The sequence below is a fragment of the Elephantulus edwardii genome, unplaced genomic scaffold, assembly GCF_000299155.1.
Source record: "Elephantulus edwardii isolate Elephantulus edwardi_28Jun2011 unplaced genomic scaffold, EleEdw1.0 scaffold00095, whole genome shotgun sequence".
Classification (NCBI taxonomy): Eukaryota; Metazoa; Chordata; class Mammalia; order Macroscelidea; family Macroscelididae; genus Elephantulus; species Elephantulus edwardii.
In genome coordinates, this window is record NW_006399845.1 from 9,329,053 (window position 1) to 9,350,609 (window position 21,557).

Below are 21,557 nucleotides of genomic sequence, written 5' to 3' on the forward strand. Positions count from 1 at the left end.
AATCTTTGTCTTCTTGACATTGAGCCTCAATCCATATTGTAGGCTGCAGTCCTTGACACTCTGCAGCAGGTGCTTCAGGTCCTCTTCAGCTTCAGCAAGCAGGGTTGTGTCATCCGCATAATGCAGATTGTTGTATTCTTTTAACTATACTAAAGTGAAGAAGAATTCTACTTCTCAAAGGAAACTATATGGAAGATGCTACCTGTTTCAAACAGACTGAGTTAGAAGTCATTTGGGAATTGCCATTGGCTTTCAATCCAGGAAGCTTCACCACACAGAGATCTTGTGATGGAGTGACTTCCAGCTTTATATTGAAAAATTTAAATTCTGTTTGCGAGGAATGAGAGGTGGCACATAGATTGTAGGAGTAAGGTAAAGTCACTTCACTGTAGTTGGGGTTAATCTCAGGTCCAGAGCTGGAACTCAGACCAGGTCCATGAGGAAAGCAGATCCAGGAAGTGGGGCTAAAGGAGCTTTGTGGGAGGGTGCAGAGTAATCACCCCAGTTAGAGCTTGGAGGAAGAGCACTGAGATCAATGCCAAAGCCCAGACCCGGTAAAACTGTAGCTAGGCCTGGGAGTCAGAGTGTACTGGGTGGTTGCAGAGCAACTTGGTGATGAGGTAGCCCGACTGCACTTAATGTCCAAGAACGCAGAGCCCTCGGGTCCCAGCACCTGATACAGCACCCTGGGTGCACTGTCATTGTGGTCGTCAACCAGCACGCACAGGCTCACAGTGCTGAAGGAGGGCGCCTGCAACATCAGCTCATCAGCTGTGGTAGAAGGTGCTTGTAGCCCTTAGGGACACATAAGAGGACAGCGTGCAAGGACCCAGGTCACTGGCCATGATCCAGTAGGATCTGGACATTATGGCCCAGGTCTGGGTCGGAGGCTCTCGCTAGCACAGTGAAGGCACCAGGTGGATTGTTTCAGCCACATGAACCACATAAGAGGCTTGATGGAAAACTGGCACATTTTTGTTGGCATCCAAGATGTACAGGGCAACATTTATACAAGAGGAGAGAAGTGGCTTGCCTTTGTCATTGACAATGGTGACATTACACTCAGATCTGTTCCTGGTCCAGAGTCCCATCTGTCACCAGCCTGTACGTATTTTTTGTATCCTGAATATGTCACTTCCTTTCAGTTGACACAGGATTTCTCCACTAACTTCTGAGTCTACATCATGGGCTTTGATCAGGGCAACAACAGGCCCCAGGGCAGCATCTTTTTTTACATGTTTGGATTACATGCAAGGATTATCTCCGGGGCATTCTCGTTTTCATCCAAAACATCTATTTGTATTTTATATCCTTTGCTTCCACCCCAAATGTGTAGTGTGCTCTCTCTTCCACGCCCACTCGTCCAGCAGTACTGAGTTGCCCCGTCTTACTATCCAGCTGGCCTCAAGCCTCATCGATGTTGAAGGCGTAGGTAATTTTGGCGTTGATGCCTTCATCCGGGTGAGTGGCCATCACTCTGAGCAGCGAGGATCCTGCAGGCAGGTTCTCCAAGACACTGTACTTGTACAGGCCACGGGTGAACACTGGGGGGTTGTCATTGGCTTCGGGGACCAATCTGGGTAGAACTGCTCCTTGTGGGCTCTCCCCTGTCCACAGTCCTGATGGCTAGGACTGCTATTCTCTGTCCAGGGGGTACCTACGGCCACCGGGGTATTCGTTCTGAATCAGTGAAGTGCAGGTGGGGCTTAAGTAGTACTGCAGCTGACACCTACATCCGCCTCTTGGGAGGATTCCAGGGTAAAGGTCACCCTGGTTGGGCCCCAATGCTGATTTCCAGCTGTTGTGTTTTGGCTGAAGAATGGTGGGTTGTCATTGACATTCTGGATTACTACTTTTGGAAAACGTTCAAAGGCTTTTCAGTGACCATTTCAAATTCCGTTGTGGGCGTTCACCGGGAAGAATTCTTCTCTGTCTGACCCTCAGGTTGCAGGTTTCGAGTAGGCAAATCTTGCACACAGAGGCCCAGATCTTCAGGTTTCCTGGCAGCAAAGCGCCTGGCAGCGCCAGCGGGACGGACTAGCGAATCAGCTCCGCGAGCGCTCTACATAACAAAGGCAGCAGGAGGAGGCTGTGCGCTGGCTCCTCCACCGCCTCCGCCTTAGCCTTTCTGTCTTCAAGGAGCAGCGACTGCAGAAAGATGCCAGAATTTCTGGAAGAAGGAGCAGGTACCTGTTTTCTCTTCAAGGATGGGTTTTCTGCAGTGTCCTGAGAAAGTGCTCAGTACTCCAAGGGGCCCCGGCAGACTGAGGATTGTGCAGCGCTGAGTGAGGAGCAAACACTGGGAGCCAACAACAGCTGGACCTCACCTCGCGCTAGCTAAATCAGCCCACGTGGGGTTAAGTGGTGAGAGGTAAATTCTACTGCACACAGAGCACCTTCCGTCTTTCCATTTTAACAGGATATATTACACTTTAAATGTTTACTATATCTTCAATCTCGTTGATTTTTCTTTGTACTTCTTTTTTGTTTGTTTGTTTTTCTATAATTATATTTTATTAATTTTCATAAACATTTACAGAGATTTTGGGCTTCCACTCATTCATTGTTGCACTATTCTCTCTACCCTCCTCCCAGTTTGTTCTTGTCCAAATGCCACAGTGCTTGTCAAAGCCAGTTCTGATTAATCTTCTTTGTCAGTGTGTCCTTTGCCATTCCCTATCACTCCTCCCTGAGAGAGACTTCACCCTGAGTCATAAGGAAAAGGGGATGGCGTATTCTCTTAGCTACTTCCTGCTGAAAAGGGATGCTGTGGGTTTCAGGGTGAAGATCTTCTCTCACTACTCTAAAGGGCCCCTTTGGCAGTAGGAAACACATAGACTATTATGGAGATTGATTTTGGAATTTAGATGCACTCTTATTGATTGTGCTTGGCTGTACATGTTCATATCCTTGAAGATGTATCATGGGGGTGTTGCAACCTAGAAGACACAAATTTGACTAACAAGTTATAAGTACATGAGTCCAAAAATTATGGAAAAGTAAAAGAAAAGATTCTTTCATTGTTTTACAAACCCTCCCCCAGGTCCCCTCCACCATGTAGCCCTCGCTCTAGTCTCCTGTGATGACAGAAATACCCAGTTATATCTCTCTTTTAAACGGTTCTCTCCCTCCTCTGTTTCAGTGCAGTATACATTATTGAACCCATCTTACTCAGTCTCTCCCCAACCCCAAGGACAGTCCCATTCTACAACAGTGGCATCATGTAATATTTGTCCTTTTGTGACTGGGATATTTCACTCAGCATAATGTTCTCCAGAGTCAACCATTTTGAATAATATTGCATGAGTTCCTTGTTTTTTAATGCAGCATAGTATTCCATTGTGCGAATATACCACAGCTTCTCTAGCCATTCGTTTGTTGATGGGCACTTAGGTTGTTTCCAACTCCTTGCTATTGTGAACAAAGCTGCAATAAACATGGGTGTGCATATATCTGCTTGGATGTTTTTTTTGTACTTTAACTTTACCCATCCCACTCAAGATTACTTTCATTGTTATAGAGTAGAAATAATCTTGTTCAAGATGTATATTGGCATCATCGTGCTTTTATTTTGTTCTAATATTTTGGTCATAAAGTCTTCCTTGATTATCTCCGTAGAATTGAAGGCAAAATGAAATAAGGTGTAGACACATGAAAACTAGTGTTGATGGCAGTAGATGTATGAAAATTCTTGAAATAACAACTTGTCGTGTATGAAAACATTTTCACTTTGTCCTATGTATCACTTTTTTCTATTTTTATCGCCGTCCTCCTTTAAGAGAACTGATAGATTGTCTTTATTAAGTAGAAGTGTATTAAGGAGACTCTAATTTTATAGATGTCTCCTCTGGTGGCCTATTGGTAAGAAACTGCACTGCAATCCCGAAAGCACACGGTGGGAATCCACCTATTGCTCCATGGAAGTAGGACAGGCAATCTCCTCCCATGCGATTAACTGCCTCTGAAAACCAACTGGAGGGGTCAGCTATGGGTTAGTTTTGACTGATGGTACTCAACATCTCTTACTGAAATGAGTATTATTAAGAAACTGTTGTTTTTGTTGTTGTTATGTGGCATCGAGTCACTTGCAACTCATCCCTATGTATAAAAGCCCCTATATACCCTGCTCTATCCTATGCCAATCTGATTGTCTCTTACACACCTGCCTACATTGCCCCAGTCACTGAATCAATCCATCTCATCGAGGGTCTTCCTCTCTTACATTGTCCCTCCACCCTCCCAAGCAAGAGATCTCTCTCCAAGGACTAGTCCCTCTTTGCAACATATTCAAAGTATGTCAGACAAAGTTAAACATGTAATATTTCACCTTAAACGATATAAATATTTTTCTGATTTGTAATGTTTCTTCTCAAGTACTTTAACAGTGGAGAGTGATCTGAAATTGAAGGGTAAGTATGAGTTCTTACAATTATTTTCTGCTCTTCAAAATTCCAAGAAAAGTGAGTTATGTTGCTAACCCTTCCTTGCTCCCAGAGGGGATATTGAATCACCCCCAGCACTTTGTTATTGTCACTGTTCCTTTGTTAACAACAATGCTAAGTGCCACATTTCTAGAAGGTTTTAACTCCTTTTCCAAACGAAAAATTATCTATAAAAGAATCCTTTTACAATGAAAGAAGCTTTTCTTTTACTTTTCCATAATTTTTGACTCATGTACTTATAACTTGTTAGTCAAATTTGTGTCTTCTAGGTTGCAACACCCCCATGATACATCTTCAAGGATATGAACATGTATGGCCAAGCACAATAAGAGTGCATCTAAATTCCAAAATCAATCTCCATAATAGTCTATGTGTTTCCTACTGCCAAAGGGGCCCTTTAGAGTAGTGAGAGAAGATCTTCACCCTGAAACCCACAGCGTCCCTTTTCAGCAGGAAGTAGCTAAGAGAATACGCCATCCCCTTTTCCTTATGACTCAGGGTGAAGCCTCTCTCAGGGAGGAGTGATAGGGAATGGCAAAGGACACACTGGCAAAGAAGATTAATCAGAACTGGCTTTGACAAGCACTGTGGCATTTGGACAGGAACAAACTGGGAGGAGGGTAGAGAGAATAGTGCAACAATGAATGAATGGAAACCCAAAATCTCTGTAAATGTTTATGAAAATTAATAAAATATAATTATAGAAAAAAAAGAATCCTTTTACTTTACCTACACAAAGTACTGTCTGTGGTTTGAAACCTTAGCAGATGTGTAATGGTGTTGAACTTACCTTATAGCAAAATGGTATTTTTGTTGTTGTTGTTGTTAGATGTTGTTGAGTACAATACATCATGATCCTATGAACAGCAGATCTGAACCCAGTCCTAGTCTGTGCTATTTTCACACTTTCTGACACACTAGAACCCATTGCAGTAGTAACAATGTCAATCCACCTGGTTGAGGGTCTTCCTCTACCCTTCCCAGCATGTCCCTCTCCAAGGAATAGCCCTTTCTAGCAATAAGCCCGAAGTATGTGAGGCGAAGCCGAAGCCGCATCATCCTTACTTCCAAAGAGCACTCTGGCTGCAACCCATCCAAGACATATTTATTTGTTCTTTTGGCCATCCATGGGATGATCAGTGCTCTTCCCCAACACCACAGCTCAAAGGCATCAATTCTTTTTCTGTCATCCCTATTCATTGTCCAGCTCTCAAATACATAGCAAGTGATGGAAAAAACCATAGCCTGAATCAGACACACCTCAGTCCTCAAACTTTTTCATTGTACTTAGAATTCTAGTTAGTCACTGACATTGTCACATTGTATAAACCTAGAGAACATTATTAACTCAAGATTTTGTTCCAAAACATGCCGAAGCTCAAATCTTTCAATGGCATAAACACTTATAGTAGCACCGGAAAGTTGTATTCAGCACAAATTAAAATAAAGCTTCAAATAATTAAATAGAATATTTAACATAGATTCAGATTGTGTGGAGCAAGCCTTTTAACATGCCAGAGTTATTTGTAATTTACAGAGATCTAAAGGGTATTTTTTTCCATGACAGAAAAGTCAACTCTGATGATATACTCAATCTATAGTCTTTTCTTTAAAACTAGTAGAAAATGAAGGGATATGTTATAGTGAATGACGTCAGCATCTATTATACAGTTTTCCTTGCTAGTATTTGGATATATTTGCTATTCAGCAAGTCGAATAGGTTACATTTAAGTAAGAATTATCCATTTGCATGTATAATTGGATCCCCTCTTGAAAAGTGTGCAAAAAATAAAAATAAAATGGCCCTAGGTCCCAAGTATGTCAGTAAACTTCTCATGTAGTTAGGTAATAAAATTTACCATTTCATTAGTATTATTCTATTATCACTTTCCCCCTTACTACTCATATTTTGAGTAGGGAGCTCTGGCGGCCTAATGGTAAGAAATTGAGCTGCAATCCCAAAGGCATGAGGTTTGAATCCACCAGTTTACTCCTCCTGTGTGATTAAATGTCTCTGAAAACCTGCTGGAGAGTCAACTATGGATCAGTTCTGACTTGATGGTATACAACAACTCATATTTTGCAGCTGGTGTTCAAGCTACTTAAAGTATAATGTTTGAAAGGTATATTTTAATAAGGTTATCTTAAAATAATCTTCAGCAATTGAATACAGAAAATAAACAGAGCCACTCTCACATTACACAGTGTAGGTTAATGAAAATTTAAAAATGCTGTAATAATAGTGCATTTAAATAATGTATTCATTAAAGTGTGGCACATCTCTAAAGTTCTAAACTATTGAAAAGTTTAATTAATATATCAATTTTTTAAAAATGAAACAACACCTTAGAACTGTGTAATAAAGCAGAAAACTACCTACAATTGCAGTAGACAATGAATCTGAAACGTGAAGGGGCTATCTGATAACAGAAATGTTGGAATTATTTGTATTTCATGAAATAGCAACTTCAGAGACTGTAAAGTTCATCACAGAACAAGACACAATTCTTAGGATACTTCTGAACTATTTCTCCCAAGAATATATAATAATTTCTATTTATATGGTTTAATCCAAATGTACCAAATTATAGAATGCTACAAGCATTATCCTATGTATTTAACCCATTTCCCAGGTTTTTGTTATGCAGAATTTTTCTGTACTCTTCTACTGATTTGTGTAAATGGTGGTGTTTTCTTATGCAAACTTAGGGGTGTTCACTAGGGATCCAGTGGTAGACTTCTCACCATCCATGTGGTTCAATTTTCAGCAAATGCAACATTTATACAATAACTATCTATCTGTCAGTGGAGGCTTATGTGTTGCCATGATATTGAATGTGTTTCATAGAAGCTTCTAGGCTAAGACAAAGTAGGAAGAAATGCCTTGTAATGTATTTCCATAAAGTAGATAATTAAAACCCTGTGAATACAATGGTCCAATTTGAAACTGGTGAATAACAGAGAACTGGACAGCATTGTCTACTGGGATCATTACAAGTTGAGGGCTGACTCACTGGCCACTAAGAACAACAATGGAAACTCCATGTATATGAAAATACCAATTCTGCATAATGTCCTTTCCAAAACATATTTACTAGTGGTGTTTAGTAAAATATTAAAATAATATATTAAATATTCAAAGTGACTATTAAAATACACTTAAAAACTTGGACTTACCTGAACACATCAAATAAGATTAAAGTAAAAGGGTTAAGATTAAGTAAAGAAAATCTTTGGGTAAGATGATGATTTTTAACTATGTCTTTTAGTGCTTTAGTGCTTTGTCATGTAAGTCTGTCTATGTTCTACCACTCCTCTCTCAGTTTGCCCTACTGTAGTGACGTGCATATTACTGTGGTGCTGGAAGCTATGTCACAGTATTATAAACACCAGCAGGGTCTTTCCACACTAAGAAAGACAGGGAAGAAAGTTTTAGGAATTGATTTCTGAAAAAAAACTAGCCAGGGAAAACCTTATGAGACATATAGCATGGCTGATGTCAGATGAATGTTGACTGAAAGCTGAGAATACCAGAAAGATATTTTGTCTTTGTACATATGTGTCTGTGTGGATCATAATAAATTATGGGTAATGTGGTGAAGAATGGAAATTCAAGAACATCTAATTGTGATTACAAGGAATTACTATATTAACCCAGAAGCTGTTGATTAAACAGAACAAGAGGACTACATGATTTTAAATCAGGAAAGGTGTGCGTCATGGCTGTATCCTTTCACAATACTTATTCATCTGTATACTGAGCAAATAATCCAAGAAACTGAACTATACAAAGGATTATTTGGTATCAGGATTGGAAGATGATTCATTAAAACCTTGTCATATGCAGATGAAAAAGCCATCCTCGCTGAAACCAAAGAAGGCATGAATCATATACTAGAGATACCGTTCAGTATGAGTCACACCTCAACAACAACAAAACACCCCAAAATTCCCATATTTGGGTCAATAAACAACATGATGGTACAGTGCCTATACATCTAGCAATAAACAGCATCAAGTAAATAGAAACAATATTGAAATTTTAAGGATTTCATTTTGCGTGGATCCACACTCAGTGCTCAAAGAAGTGGCAATCAAGCAAGAAATCAAGAACGTATTACATTGGTCAAATCTGCTACACAACACATCTTCAAAGTGTTAAAAAGAAAATACATCACTTTGGGCACTAAAGTGTGCCTGATCTTCCTTCACTTCATAGAAACTTGAAAACGTGACCATTTTCTAAGTGAGAGGCAGAATGCATGCCTCTGAATGATAGTGTTAATTTACTGACTTCCTGTAGAACAAACAGGCCTGTCTAGGGAAAGGTACAGCCAGAATGTTCAGTAGAAGCAATGATGGAAAGATTCTGTCTCATTGGCTAGCATGCGACATGCTATCAGAAGGACTAGACACTGGAGGGCATCGTTCTTGGTAAAGTAGCAAAAGAGGAAGACTTACAAGGAGATGAACTGAAACAATGGCTGCAGCAAGCAGGCTGTACGTGGAATGACTAGGTTGTGTTTAGTTTTGTTGTACATAGTGGTAAGAAGCTGCGCTGCAATTCTGAAGGGAGGCTGCTCCGCGGTAGAAGGATGGGCCATCTCCTCCCATGCGATTAACGGAGGATCAGCTATGGGTTGGTTCTGGCTCTACAGTACAAAACAACTAGAATCAATAAAGGGAGCTCTGGAGGCCTAGTGGCAAGAAGCTGCGCTGCAATCCCGAAGGCGCATGGTTCGAATCCACCAAATACTCCACTGGAGAAGGAGGGCAATCTCCTGTGCCAGTCGGATCCAACTCAACGGTACACCACGAGAGAAAAAAAATAAAAATCACACACACACACACTAGACTCCACAATGCCTAACAAAACCAGCTATGTATAGCTCTTAGAAAAACACTGACATATTGAATCCTCCCAAATAATTTGGGGAAAAAAATGGAAAATCGCCAACTAAAATAAAACTTTAAAGAAAGGCGTGACGCATTATTCATATTATCCACACAATTTGAAAGCAACGGAAACATGACTGAAGAAACATATGCCCGAATCAACTATAATGAAAAAGAAAACTAACCTGAAAAACTCCTGGTTCTTCTTTGTTTGAATTTATCTGATCAGATATAAGAAGAGGCTCGCTTTTCTCACAACTCTCTGCACTAATGAGCGTGTCCGCATAGTTGGGCTGCGGAAAGATAATGTGGCTCTTTCCGGAGTCTGCAGTGAGGGAGATCTCATGGGAATATGTCTGCAGGAAGGCCCGCACCCCGTCCACACCCACAAAGTGCGAGGCGGGCAGGCCTGGGAGCCCACTGCCCGAAGTTTGCAGCAGATGCGAAGTGTACCAGCGCCTCAGCCTGAGCGCCATCAGCACAATGACAAAGGCAAGGAACAGGCAGGAGACGGAGGCCAAGGCCACCACCAGGTACAGCGTGAGGCCTGAGTCTTCATTATTAGAGGGTGTCTTGATGTTCTCCAGGTCCGCCAGGACGTCGGGGATGTTGTCGGCCACGGCCACGGTGAGCGTGACAGTGGCCGAGAGAGGGGGCTGGCCGTGGTCCTGGACAGCCACCACCAGGCTCTGCTTGAGCGCGTCTCTGTCCTGCAGGGCGCGAGCAGTGCGCACCTCGCCTGTGTGCACCCCCACCGCGAACAGCCCTGGCTCGCTGGCCTTGAGCAGGCGGTAGGACAGCCAGGCGTTCTGACCCGAGTCTCTGTCCACCGCCACCACCTTGGTCACCAGGTAGCCGGGTTCTGCAGAGCGAGGCGCCAGTTCCACCCCTGTGGAACCATCAGTGGGGAAGGCGGGGTACAGGACCTCAGGAGCATTGTCGTTCTGGTCCAGCACGAACAAGTTCAGTGACATATTGCTACTGAGTGGTGGGTTCCCGCTGTCACTGGCTGTCACCCACAGCTGCACCTCCTGGAACTGCTCATAGTCGAAAGAGCGCAGCGCATACAGGACACCGGTGTCGGAATTGATGGAGACGTAAGAGGAAAGAGGCGCCCCCTGCAAGGTGTCTTCCCTCAAGGAATAAGTAACCCGGGCGTTGTCACCGCTGTCGGGGTCGTGGGTGGTCACAGAGAAGATGGAGACACCTCTGGAGTTGTTTTCCGGGATGTAGGTAGAGTAGGATGCGTGAAGGAAGGCCGGCGGATTGTCGTTAATGTCTGCCACTTTGATCGAGATACGCGTTTCTGTGGACAGCGGCGGGGTTCCGCGGTCAGTAGCAGTTATCGTGATGTTATACTCTGAGACTTCTTCCCTATCCAGGGTTGTTGTTGTCAATAAGTGATAGTAATTATCAACGGACGTTTCCAACTTAAAGGGCAGATTTCTGGGGATAGAACACGCAATCTCGCCATTTTCTCCGGAATCGCTGTCGTGTACGCTGAACAGAGCGAGGACTGTTCCGGGAAGGCAGTCTTCAGACACGGAGCCCGTGAGCGAGGTGAGGATCACTTCCGGGGCATTGTCGTTTACATCCTGCACAGAGACCAGCACTGTGGCGCTAGCAACCAGAGCACCCCCGTCCTGGGCCTCCACTTCTATCGTGTAAAAGGTGCATTCTTCGTAGTCCAGTGACTGCAGAGTCGAGATCTCCCCCAGGTTGGAATCAAGTTGGAAAGTCTCTGAAATTTTGTCTTCTTCATTGCGAAAAGAGTAGGTGAGTTTCCCATTTAGTCCTTCGTCCGGGTCAGTGGCGGTGACCGTGAGCAGCCGGCTGCCCACAGGTATGTTCTCCGGGACGCTCGCTCGGTATTCAGGCCTGGTGAACAGCGGCGCGTTATCGTTCGCGTCCAGGACAGTCACGCGGATGTGCGTGGTGCCAGAGAGGACAGGGTCGCCCCCGTCGATAGCTGTGAGGAGGAGGTCGTGAAGAGCCTCCTTCTCCCGATCCAGGGGCCGATCCAGCACCAGCTCCGGGTACTTTTGCTTATCAGTTCCGCTTTTCACGTCCAGAGTGAAGTGCGTGTTGGAGCTGAGCTGGTAGTTCTGGAGAGAGTTCGCTCCCACATCCGGATCTCGCGCAAAAGGAAGCACTAATCGCGTCCCTACAGGTGCATTTTCATTAATTTTCACTTTTAATTCTTCATCTCGAAAGCGTGGGGCGTTATCATTAATATCAATGATTTCTACTTCTACTCCATAAATTTTCATTTTATTTTCAACCAAAATATTAAAGCTCACCAGACACCGCGCGCTCTGGGCGCAGAGCTCCTCCCGGTCTATTCTCCCCGCGGTCACCAGGCTGCCGCTTCCCGCGCTCAGAGAGAAAAACTGCGTCTTACCTCTGGAGACAATGCGGACTCCGCGCTCTGCCAGCTCTCCGGGCTTAAGCCCCAGATCCCTGGAGATGTTGCCCACGAAAGAGCCTTTGTCCAGCTCTTCAAGCACCGAGTAGCGGATCTGCCCGGCCCCCGCCAGGGCCCTAGCACCACACAACGTCCAAAACAGAAGAGCGAGCAGGAGCTGCTCTCTGCAGCCCCACCACCTCACTGTATCCGCCATTGTTTTCTCTTCGCCTTATATCTTCAGTCCTTGTTCCAGCTTGCTTTGCTGTTTCCTTCTTTCAACACAGTTGAGAGGAACACACTCCCTTGAGGAAATCCAAGCAGGGCGTGAACGATTTTCCCGCAGCTGGTTTGATCCGTGTTGCTCAGTGCGTAAGGAGCAGAGCTGGGCTTCCGCGGCAGCCTTTTTTTTTTCCCAATTTGGTGAACAGCGACGCTCAGAGCCCTAACTAGTTACTGCACCAATTTCTCAAATTTGCTTGTCTTGGTATTTACAATGAATTTTGCTACGTCCTAAATGAAGTACACTTTGACATTGTTAATGATATATAAGAGTTCCACAAGCCCCTAAGATGGATGGAATGACAAGATTCTTCTTTAATTCTCAGAAAAGTTTTATTTAATATGCAATTGAAGTTATGTTCATTATTTACCTCTTAACGTGTGTTGCATCTGCTAAAGAGATTATTTCAGCAACAATTCAGGGCACTTAAATGCTCTCTTATAAGCCTCAGTTCGCATCTTTTTGTTAGGATTCATTTAAGAAAATGTGTCCATTTGTACATAACAATGGTAAGGAAACAAACTCAGCTCTTAATAGGTGTTTGTATAAGACCTGCTGGTTTCTCTAACTGTTGTGTTTGCTTTCATATGCAGAAGAAATAGGCCATTTTGTTTCTTGAGAAAGTTTCCAGATTTTCACACTAAGGATTTGGGCTAGGCTACATCAGACAAAGGAGCCACTTGGGTTCTGTATGCATCCTTTTGATCTTGTTACACTGTTCAGACATTTTTAGTTACTCATTTAACAATGAATGGCGCTTAGAGGAAATCTTTATGGGTTTCCTGTGGATGAAATAGCTTTAGTTCGTCACAGATGCAGGTAAACAGGCTCAGAGACTTAATATCATGCTGGCAGTGAGTGACCTTTCTATGCTGATACTTAATCTTATTACCTCGATATGGCAGAAGAATAATGCCCCGGTATGGAAAACTGATAGTTTATCAAATGAGAGAAGCAATTTGTACTTAATGACACTTTTAGAAGGAAGTTATTGTATAATTGATGACTTCCAAAAGAAACAAAGTTTTAAGTACTACTTGATATAAAACAGTATCAGTATAAGTTGCAAAAGTGTTCTCAATTAGACTTTTTTCCCCAAGAGGAATTAATTAATATGTTCATGAATAAATTATTTCACGCATTGATTATATGTGGCCTTCATAGCATCCAACTTGAACCTTGGGCTTTTCCCACTCCTTGTACTGCACATGGTTAGAGTTTAAAGGAACAGTGAATGTTCATCTTCACGTCAGTGGAAACTAGTTCTACCTGTGTCCTGTGGTGGACAAGCTGTGGCACTAAGTACATTTCTTTCTTTCCTTGATATCTGCTTTTCCTCAAGCTAGCAATAAGAGGACTCTTTGTACTCTGAAATATTATATGATTTGATTTCCCTAAAGGGAAAAGCAATAACCCAAGGCTTCAATAGTAATAAACCTTCAGAGGGAATGTGCCATAAAGATGAGGAAGAAAAAGACTTACGTATTTAGTCCATATAATTGTAGAAAACCAAATTCTCAGATAGATAAACTACATTTAAGAGTTGTATGGACAACAGTAAGACGATGGCAGGAAATTGCCCTGCAAATCAGACCTATAAGCAAAGCTAGACTGTTAGGCGTTTTAAGAAGTACCAAACCCCAAAATGAAAAGAAGTAAAGCTCACCTCTAAAACAGGATCTGAGGCAAATGGTGCCTTCGTGTCGTCATGATTTGTACTAGGTACCCAAGAGGCATCATCACAGAGGAGATCCTGAGTGGGAGCTGACTCCGGAGTCACGCTGAGAAAATTAAATTCTGTCTTAGCCGATTGCGAGGCAATGCACAGATTGTAGGAGTGGGGCAACGTTCCCTCACTGTCGATGGGGAGAATTCCAGGTCCAGATTTGGAGCTGAGACTAGGCTGAATACAACCCCAGGAGGTGGGGCTGGAAGAGCGTCGCAGGTGCAGGGCAATGGCCAGGATGACCGCGAGGAGGAAGAGCACGGAAATCAGGGCCAAGGCCACCACCAGATAGAACTGCAGCTCGGTCTGTGAGTCAGTGGGCTCTGGGGGCTCGCTGAGGTCCGGCAGCGCCTCCTGCAGGTTGTCTGCGAAGACCAGGAGCAGCGTGGCTGTGGCAGAGAGAGGCGGCTGACCTCCATCACGCACAGTGACCAGCAAACGATGACGGGCAGGGTCTCTGTCACCCAAGACGCGAGCTGTGCGCACCTCGCCCGTGCGCAGCCCCACGTTGAAGAGCCCAGGCTCGCTGGCCTGCAGCACGTGGTAGGACAGCCAGGCGTTGTGCCCAGAGTCCGCATCCACCGCCACCACCTTGGTGACCAGGTAGCCCGGCTGCGCGGCGCGTGGCACCGTGTCAAAGAGCGCTGAGCCATCGAGCCCCAGCACCGGGTACAGCACCCTGGGCGCATTGTCATTGCGGTCTCCCACCAGCACGCGCAGGCTCACGTTGGCGCTGAGCGAGGGCGAGCCCTGGTCACGCGCCTGCAGCGTCAGCTGGAAGGCGTGCAGCTGCTCATGATCGAAGGCGCGCTGCGCGAACACCACCCCGCTGTGCGCGCTCACAGACACATAGGAGGACAGCGCGCGAGGCTCCAGGTCGCTGGATACTATAGAATAGGACACTTGGCCGCTGGGCCCCAAGTCCGGGTCAAAAGCGCTGACCTGCGCGATGGAGGCGCCAGGAGGGTTGTTCTCTGCCACGTGGACCACATATGAAGATTGGTGGAAAATGGGTGTGTTGTCGTTTACATCCGCAACGTGCAGCGTGATGCTTGTGCTAGAGGAGAGGGGTGGCTTGCCCCTGTCGGTGGCTGTGATGGTGATGTTGTATTCGGGGATTTGTTCACGATCCAGCGCTTCGTCTGTCACTAATTTGTAATAGTTCTTAGAAGAGGATTTCAATTTAAATTTGGCATTTCCAAAGATCTGGCAGTGAACCTCTCCATTTTCTCCCGAGTCTCTGTCTCTCGTTTTGATCAAAGCTATCACTGTTCCTCTGGGCGAATCCTCTGGTAGTGGAGTAAATACTGAAGTCACGATCACTTCAGGGGCACAGTCATTCTCGTCCAGAATGTCTACGTGGATCCTGCAATGGGCTGCGAGATCGCCAGGATCTTTCGCTTCGATACTCAGAGTGTAAGTATTAGCAATTTCAAAATCCAAATAATCCCTTGTCGTGATTTCTCCTGTTCTTTCATCTAAGTTGAAAAAGTGGACCACTTGTTCGTCCATGTTATGAAAGGAGTAGGTGATTTCCGCATTGAGGCCTTCATCCAGGTCGGTGGCTGTCACACTAAGGACTGCAGTGCCCGGGGGTACGTCCTCCCGCAAGCTGACTCTGTACACGTCCTGGCTGAACTCTGGCGGGTTGTCGTTGGCATCAGTCACTTGGACTCCGATCTGAGTGGTGCCACTTTTGGGTGGGTCCCCACCGTCCACAGCCATGAGGAACAACTGATGGAAATTCTGCTCTTCTCTGTCCAGAGAACGTTTCAGAACCAGTTCAGGATATCTCCGCCCATCTGGGGTCTGCTTCTCTGACAGACCAAAGTATTCATTATCATTTAGGTGGTATTTTTGCAGTGAAAAAGAACCAGCATCTGAATCCTGAGCTGGGTCTAGTGGAAATGTAGTACCTGGCTGAGTAGATTCTCCAATTTTTAAATCTGTCTCCCTCTGTTTGAATAGCGGAGCATTGTCATTTATATCCTGCACAATTACTGCTACATGGAAAATGTTTAGTGGGTTTTCAGCGACAGCATCAAAATCCAGAACACACTGAGGCTTCTTCCCACAAATCTGCTCTCGGTCTATTCTGTCCCCAACAAGTAAGTCCCCGCTGTCTGGGTTCACAGTGAAATAATCCTTCTCGCCGCTTACCCGCAGCTTCCGGGATGCTAAATCCCGGATGTGGAAGCCCAGATCCTTGGCGAGGTTCCCCACCACCGTGCTCTTGGGCAGTTCCTCTGGAACTGCATAGCGGACCTGGTCTGAGACAGCTGCGCCCAGCACACACAAGAGCAGAGTCCCCACCGGCCGCCACCGCCCGGCCGCGCGCCGCCCTGCGCCCTCTCCCATCCTCTGTCCCCTCGCCACAGGCTGCGCGCAGGCCACGAACCTTCCGCGGACGAAAGAACCCAGAATAGAGCCCCTTCTCCTGCTTTTGTTCCCCTGTATCCGAATCCGAACCGGCCGGTCTTCCCGCAGTGGTGCGTTTGCACAGGAAGTTACCCTTTAAGAGGTTTTCAAGGCTTCTGCAATTGCTTCGCTCTTCCTTTGACCTACAGCGACGCCCAGAGGTTCTTCCAGAAAACTACACCCATTCTTTGCACAGGGTTTTTTTCCTCTCCTTTTTTTAGATAGATTTATAATAGTGTTTACGGTTTAATAGGTAACGCCATATGCACATAATTCGAAATTAGCAAGGCATACTTTATAAGATATCCGTCTTACCTTTCCTCTCAAACACATTTCTCACAGGAGAAAACGTTAACTTTTGTGTCTTCCAGAAACATTTTACTCACAATATATTATTGTTCTGCACCTTGCTTTTTCAACTTGTATAATTTGAAGAGAATTTCCTATGAATACATGAAAAGGGTTTTCATTTATTTCTTGTAGCTATGTTGTTGTTAGGCGTTATTGAGCTGATCCAAACTCAGTTCTACACAGCCGATGTAAACGCTGTGTGGTAGTGCGCTGTCCCATCACTGCTGTATTTTGACTCCAACTGCTACAGTCATAGTGTGACCATGCATCTCATGCAGGTCGTCTTTCTGTTAACCATCTACTTTACCCAGCATGGTTCCCTCTTCCCAGGACGGGTATATCCTGAAAACATGTCCAAAGTATGTGAGACAAAATGCCATAATCCTTGCTTCTAAGGAGCATTATTAGGTCTTCCAAGGCAGGTGTGCTTCCAAGAGCACTTCTTCCAAGACAGGCTTGTTGTTCTTCTGTCAGTTCATTATGTAGTCAGTATTCTTCACCCACATCATAATTTGAATTACATCAGTTCTTCTTTGGTCTTCCTTATTCGTTGTCTAGTTTTGAATGCATATGGCATAATTAAAAACACCATGACTTGAGTAAGGTGCATCTTAGTTCTCAAGGTGTCATCTTTGCTCTTTAACACATTAAAGAGCCCCTTTTCCAAGATTCGCCCAAGACATACATCCTTTGGTTTCTTGGCTGCTATTTCCATGGGCATTGATTGTGGATCCAAGTAAAACGAGATAGTTGACAACAATGATATCTTCTATTCATCATGATGTTGCTTACTGCTTCAGTAGCAGCAACTTCTTTCCCCTCTTCATGTTGAGGTGCTATTTATGTTGGAGACTGTCGTTTCTGATCTTCATCAGTAAGTGCTTTATCACTGCATATGACAAGTTGCTAGTGTGTCTTCCTCAATCCTGATGCTACTTTCTTCTTCATATAGTTCAGTTTCTTGGGTTATTTGCTTAACATACCGATTGAATGAGTATTGTGGAATGATAAATTATGACACACACCTTTCCTAGTTTAAAACCATGCATATTTAAAGAATTTTTTAAATTTTAAACAATTAGTTTCAAACAGGCTTGTCTATATTGATTGGCAGGGGTGTTTCCCCCGTTTTCTTATTTCACTTAATTCTATCTTACAATACTGGTATTTATTCTATGTATTATACCACAAAAGGGTCCTCGTGGCACAGTGATTAACTTCTTGGGCTGCAAACCAAATGGTTGGCAGTTTGAACCGATCACCTGCTCATCAGGAGAAAAGATGTGGTGATCTGCTCCTGTAAAAAACACAGCCTGTAAACCCCATGACACAGCTTTCCCCTGCCCTTTAGAGTTCATAAAGAGTTAGAATCAACTGAACCACAATGAATATTGTACCAGACTTCCTATGACGAGAAAACCAAGTAAAACTCTTCTTTCTAAGCTAAACAGATGAATACTTCACACTCTATAAATGTAATATAAATATAAATGTAATTAATTTATATGTTTCTAGACATTCATGAATTCTACCTTGACTCACAACAAATGAAGGCATAAGAAACAAGAGAATCCCCTGCACACAAAATATTCTCTCTCAACTTAGTTCACCCCATTGCCACGTAATGATGGTTATTGGAAATGGAATTTGCAGAGTGAGGAGGGAGGCCTATTCATCAAGGAGCAGTAGTCACACAGACTCAGAATCTGAGTTACCCACTAGTTTCAAAAGACTGTCACTAAGATAAAAGGGGAATTAGAAACCAAGAAAGATCACAGTAGTGCTTCTAGAACATGGCACTTAACTATTACAACCCTAAAACCTATTTAAATATGAATGAATTAAAAGAAGCAAAAGTGTTAGTAATCACAGAAGTGCATCAGAGGACTCACAGTTGGCCATTGCTGGTTCATTTTCAAATAGCAACAACCAAGCATCTGAATCATAGCCATTTAAGTGAGACAACATCCCTTTTAGAGTTACATAGAAAGGTTAACTATTTCCACACTTTTTATAAGTTACCACTGTCTAATGATAACGGTAAGCACCTGCTCAAGGAAAGTGAGGTAGACTTCACGTTATCTGGGTGTGAAGACACTCAGTAGAGATTCAAGAATAGCTCCACAAGAAACAGGAATTTACACAATTATCTTTTTTTTAACCCTTTCCTTACAATTTAGTAATTCCCACAGGAAAACGATACTTACAGGGTGAAGCAGTTTAGAGGTAGTATAACATCAAAAACTAGCACTGAATGAATATTACAATGAGACGTTCTAAGCAAATAATTTCTTTGTGCAGTAAACGTTTGTTATAATTTTTTTTAAGGATCTCTTGCCCATTCTCTCCTAGGCAATAGAACACTAAAAACAAGCAAAGGTGTCCTAGTGGCAAGAAACTGTGCTGCAATCCCGAAGGCGCATGGTTCGAATCCATCAGAGGCGCTGCTGGAAAAGGAGAGGCAATCTCCTCCTGTGCCAGTTGGATCCCACATGACGGTACACAACAAGGAGGGTGGGGACCAAACAAGCGAAGGTGCTTTGTTTAACTTATTGGGGACATATAGCTTAGAGCCTGTGTTTAGGAATAAGATTGATTATGAGAGCAACTCACCTGATTGGAGTCTCCTTTCGCTTCAAGTAAATCTTGAGTTAATAGAAGAGGTTCGCTCTTCTCGCAGCTCTCTGCACTAATGAGTGTATCAGCATAGTTTGGCTGCGGGAAGATTAAGTGACTCTTCCGAGAGTCCGCAGTGAGGGAGACCTCATGGGAATAGGTCTGTAGAAAAGCCTGCACCCCGTCCATGCCCACAAACTGCGAGGCAGACACACCTGCCAGCCCGACACCTGACGCCTGGAGCAGGTGCGACGTGTGCCAGCGCCTCAGCCTGAGCGCCAACAGAATGATGACGAAGGCAAGGAAGACACAGGAGACAGCGGCCACGGCCACCACCAGGTACAGTGTGAGGCTTGAATCATGTGGGTCAGATGGCGTCTTGATACTGCCCAGGTCAGCAAGCACGAGCACATCAGGGATGCTGTCGGCCACGGCCACAGTGAGCGTGACAGTGGCCGAGAGAGGGGGCTGGCCGTGGTCCTGGACCGCCACCACCAGGCTCTGCTTGAGTGTATCTCTGTCCTGCAGGGCCCGCGCAGTGCGCACCTCGCCCGTGTGCACCCCCACCGCGAACAGCCCTGGCTCGCTGGCCTTGAGCAGGCGGTAGGACAGCCAGGCGTTCTGACCCGAGTCTTTGTCCACCGCCACCACTTTGGTCACCAGGTAGCCGGGCTCTGCGGAGCGAGGCGCCAGCTCCACGCCGGTGGAACCGTCGGTGGGAAAAGCGGGATACAGGATCTCAGGGACATTGTCGTTCTGGTCCAGCACGAACAATCTCAATGTGACATTGCTGCTGAGTGGTGGGTCTCCACTGTCGCTAGCTGTCACCTGTAGTTGTAAGTCTCGAAATTGCTCATAGTCGAAGGAGCGCAGGGCATACAGGACCCCGGTGTCAGAGTTGATGGAGATGTAGGAGGACAGAGGTGTGCCCTGTACGGTGTCTTCTGCCAGAGAGTAAGTAACCCGGGCATTCTCCCCACTGTCGGGATCTTGGGCAGTCAAGGAGAAGAAGGAGGTGCCTCTGGGGTTGTTCTCGGGAACATAGGCAGAGTAAGAGGCACGTGCAAAGGCGGGTGCATTGTCATTGATGTCTGTCACGACCAGTGAGAGATGGGTTTTTGTAGATAAGGGCGGAGTTCCTTGATCTGTTGCAATTACAGTGATATTATACTCGGGAACTTCTTCCCGGTCCAGAGTTCTGTGTGTCAGCAACCGATAGTAATTCCCATAGGTCTTTTCAAGCGTGAAGGGCAGGTGATCAGGAACCGAACAGCTCACAAGGCCGTTTTCTCCGGAGTCGCCATCATGCACATTGAACAGCGCAATCACTGTCCCTGGAGAGGAGTTCTCTTGGACGGAGCTGGTGAGAGATGTAACCGTTACCTCCGGAGCGTTGTCATTTACATCCAACACTGTCACCAGGACCTTACTTCTGGCACGGAGACCGGGTCCGTCGTGGGCTTCTACATCGATGGCATAGAATCCGGAGTCCTCGTAATCTAGATTTTCCAATATTGCTATGTCCCCGGTCAGAGAATTCAACTGGAAGAGCTGCGATATCTTCTCCCTCACTTTCCGGAAAGAATACGTCACCTCGCCATTGGCTCCTTCATCTGGATCCGTGGCTTTTACAGTGAGTAGTCGGGTGCCCACCGGTGCGTTTTCCCGGACACTCACGCGGTACTCGGACTGAGTGAATACCGGCGTGTTGTCGTTGATATCGCTAACTTTGACGTGAATCCTGGCGGTGCCAGAGCGAACGGGGTCGCCCGCGTCCTGGGCGGTGAGGACCAGGAGGTGCGCGGCCTCCTGCTCGCGGTCCAGTGCGCGCTCCAGCACCAGCTCCGGGTACATGATCCCATCCGCGCCGCTCTGCACGTCCAGGGAGAAGTGAGCATTGGGGCTTAGCTGGTAGCCTTGCAGGGAGTTCGCCCCTATATCGGGGTCAAAAGCTTCGGGAAGAGGAAACCTTGTCCCAGGAACTTCACTTTCAGCGACTTTTATCTCTCTTTCCTCTGTCCCAAAGCTGGGCGCGTTATCATTAACATCGACTATCTCCACTTCCACTCCGAAAATCTTCACTTTGTCCTCGAGGAGAATCTCCAGGTTTGCGACACATCTTGGAGCTCTGTCGCAGAGCTCCTCCCGGTCTATCCTGTCCGCGGTCACCAGGCTGCCGCTCCGCGCGCTCAGCCCAAAGAGCTGCGTCCTACCTCTGGAGACGATGCGGACGCCGCGCTCCGCCACCTCCTGGGGCTCCAGACCCAGGTCCTTGGCGATGTTGCCCACGAACGAGCCTTTGTCCAGCTCCTCAGGGACAGAGTAGCGGATCTGCTGGGCCTGAATTTCCCACAGCGCCCCTAGGAGAAGGAAGATTCCGACCAGCCGGCCACAGGCCGGACAACAAAGAGGAACCGCCAT

The 21,557-nt window shown here is 45.4% G+C and overlaps 2 protein-coding genes across 2 annotated transcripts in view; both read right to left on the reverse strand.

Moving 5' to 3' along the window:
• LOC102857553 overlaps positions 1–11,959 on the reverse strand; it is an 18,413-nt gene extending 6,454 nt beyond the window's left edge. Inside the window, exons 1-3 of the mRNA XM_006891207.1 lie at positions 9,524–11,959; positions 2,328–2,337; positions 631–771 (exon numbers count right to left, since the gene is read on the reverse strand). Coding sequence (XP_006891269.1) covers positions 631–771; positions 2,328–2,337; positions 9,524–11,959 — 2,587 coding nt within the window. The remainder of the gene's footprint in view (positions 1–630; positions 772–2,327; positions 2,338–9,523) is intronic.
• Positions 11,960–13,447: 1,488 nt separating this feature from the next.
• Positions 13,448–21,557, reverse strand: LOC102857958. Its single transcript, XM_006891208.1, has 3 exons — positions 19,134–21,557; positions 13,692–16,130; positions 13,448–13,462 (listed from the first exon to the last, which is right to left on the reverse strand). Exons 1-3 carry the CDS (start codon positions 21,555–21,557, stop codon positions 13,448–13,450), a joined length of 4,878 nt encoding a protein of 1,625 aa, XP_006891270.1.

Coding starts and splice junctions, on each gene's coding strand:
- LOC102857958 (XM_006891208.1), bottom strand. CDS start 21,557: ATGGCGGTTCCTCTTTGTTGTCCGGCCTGTGGCCGGCTGGTCGGAATC. Junction 16,131..19,133: donor CGAAAGGAGACTCCAATCAG/GTGAGTTGCTCT, acceptor GCCTGCGCGCAG/CCTGTGGCGAGGGGACAGAG.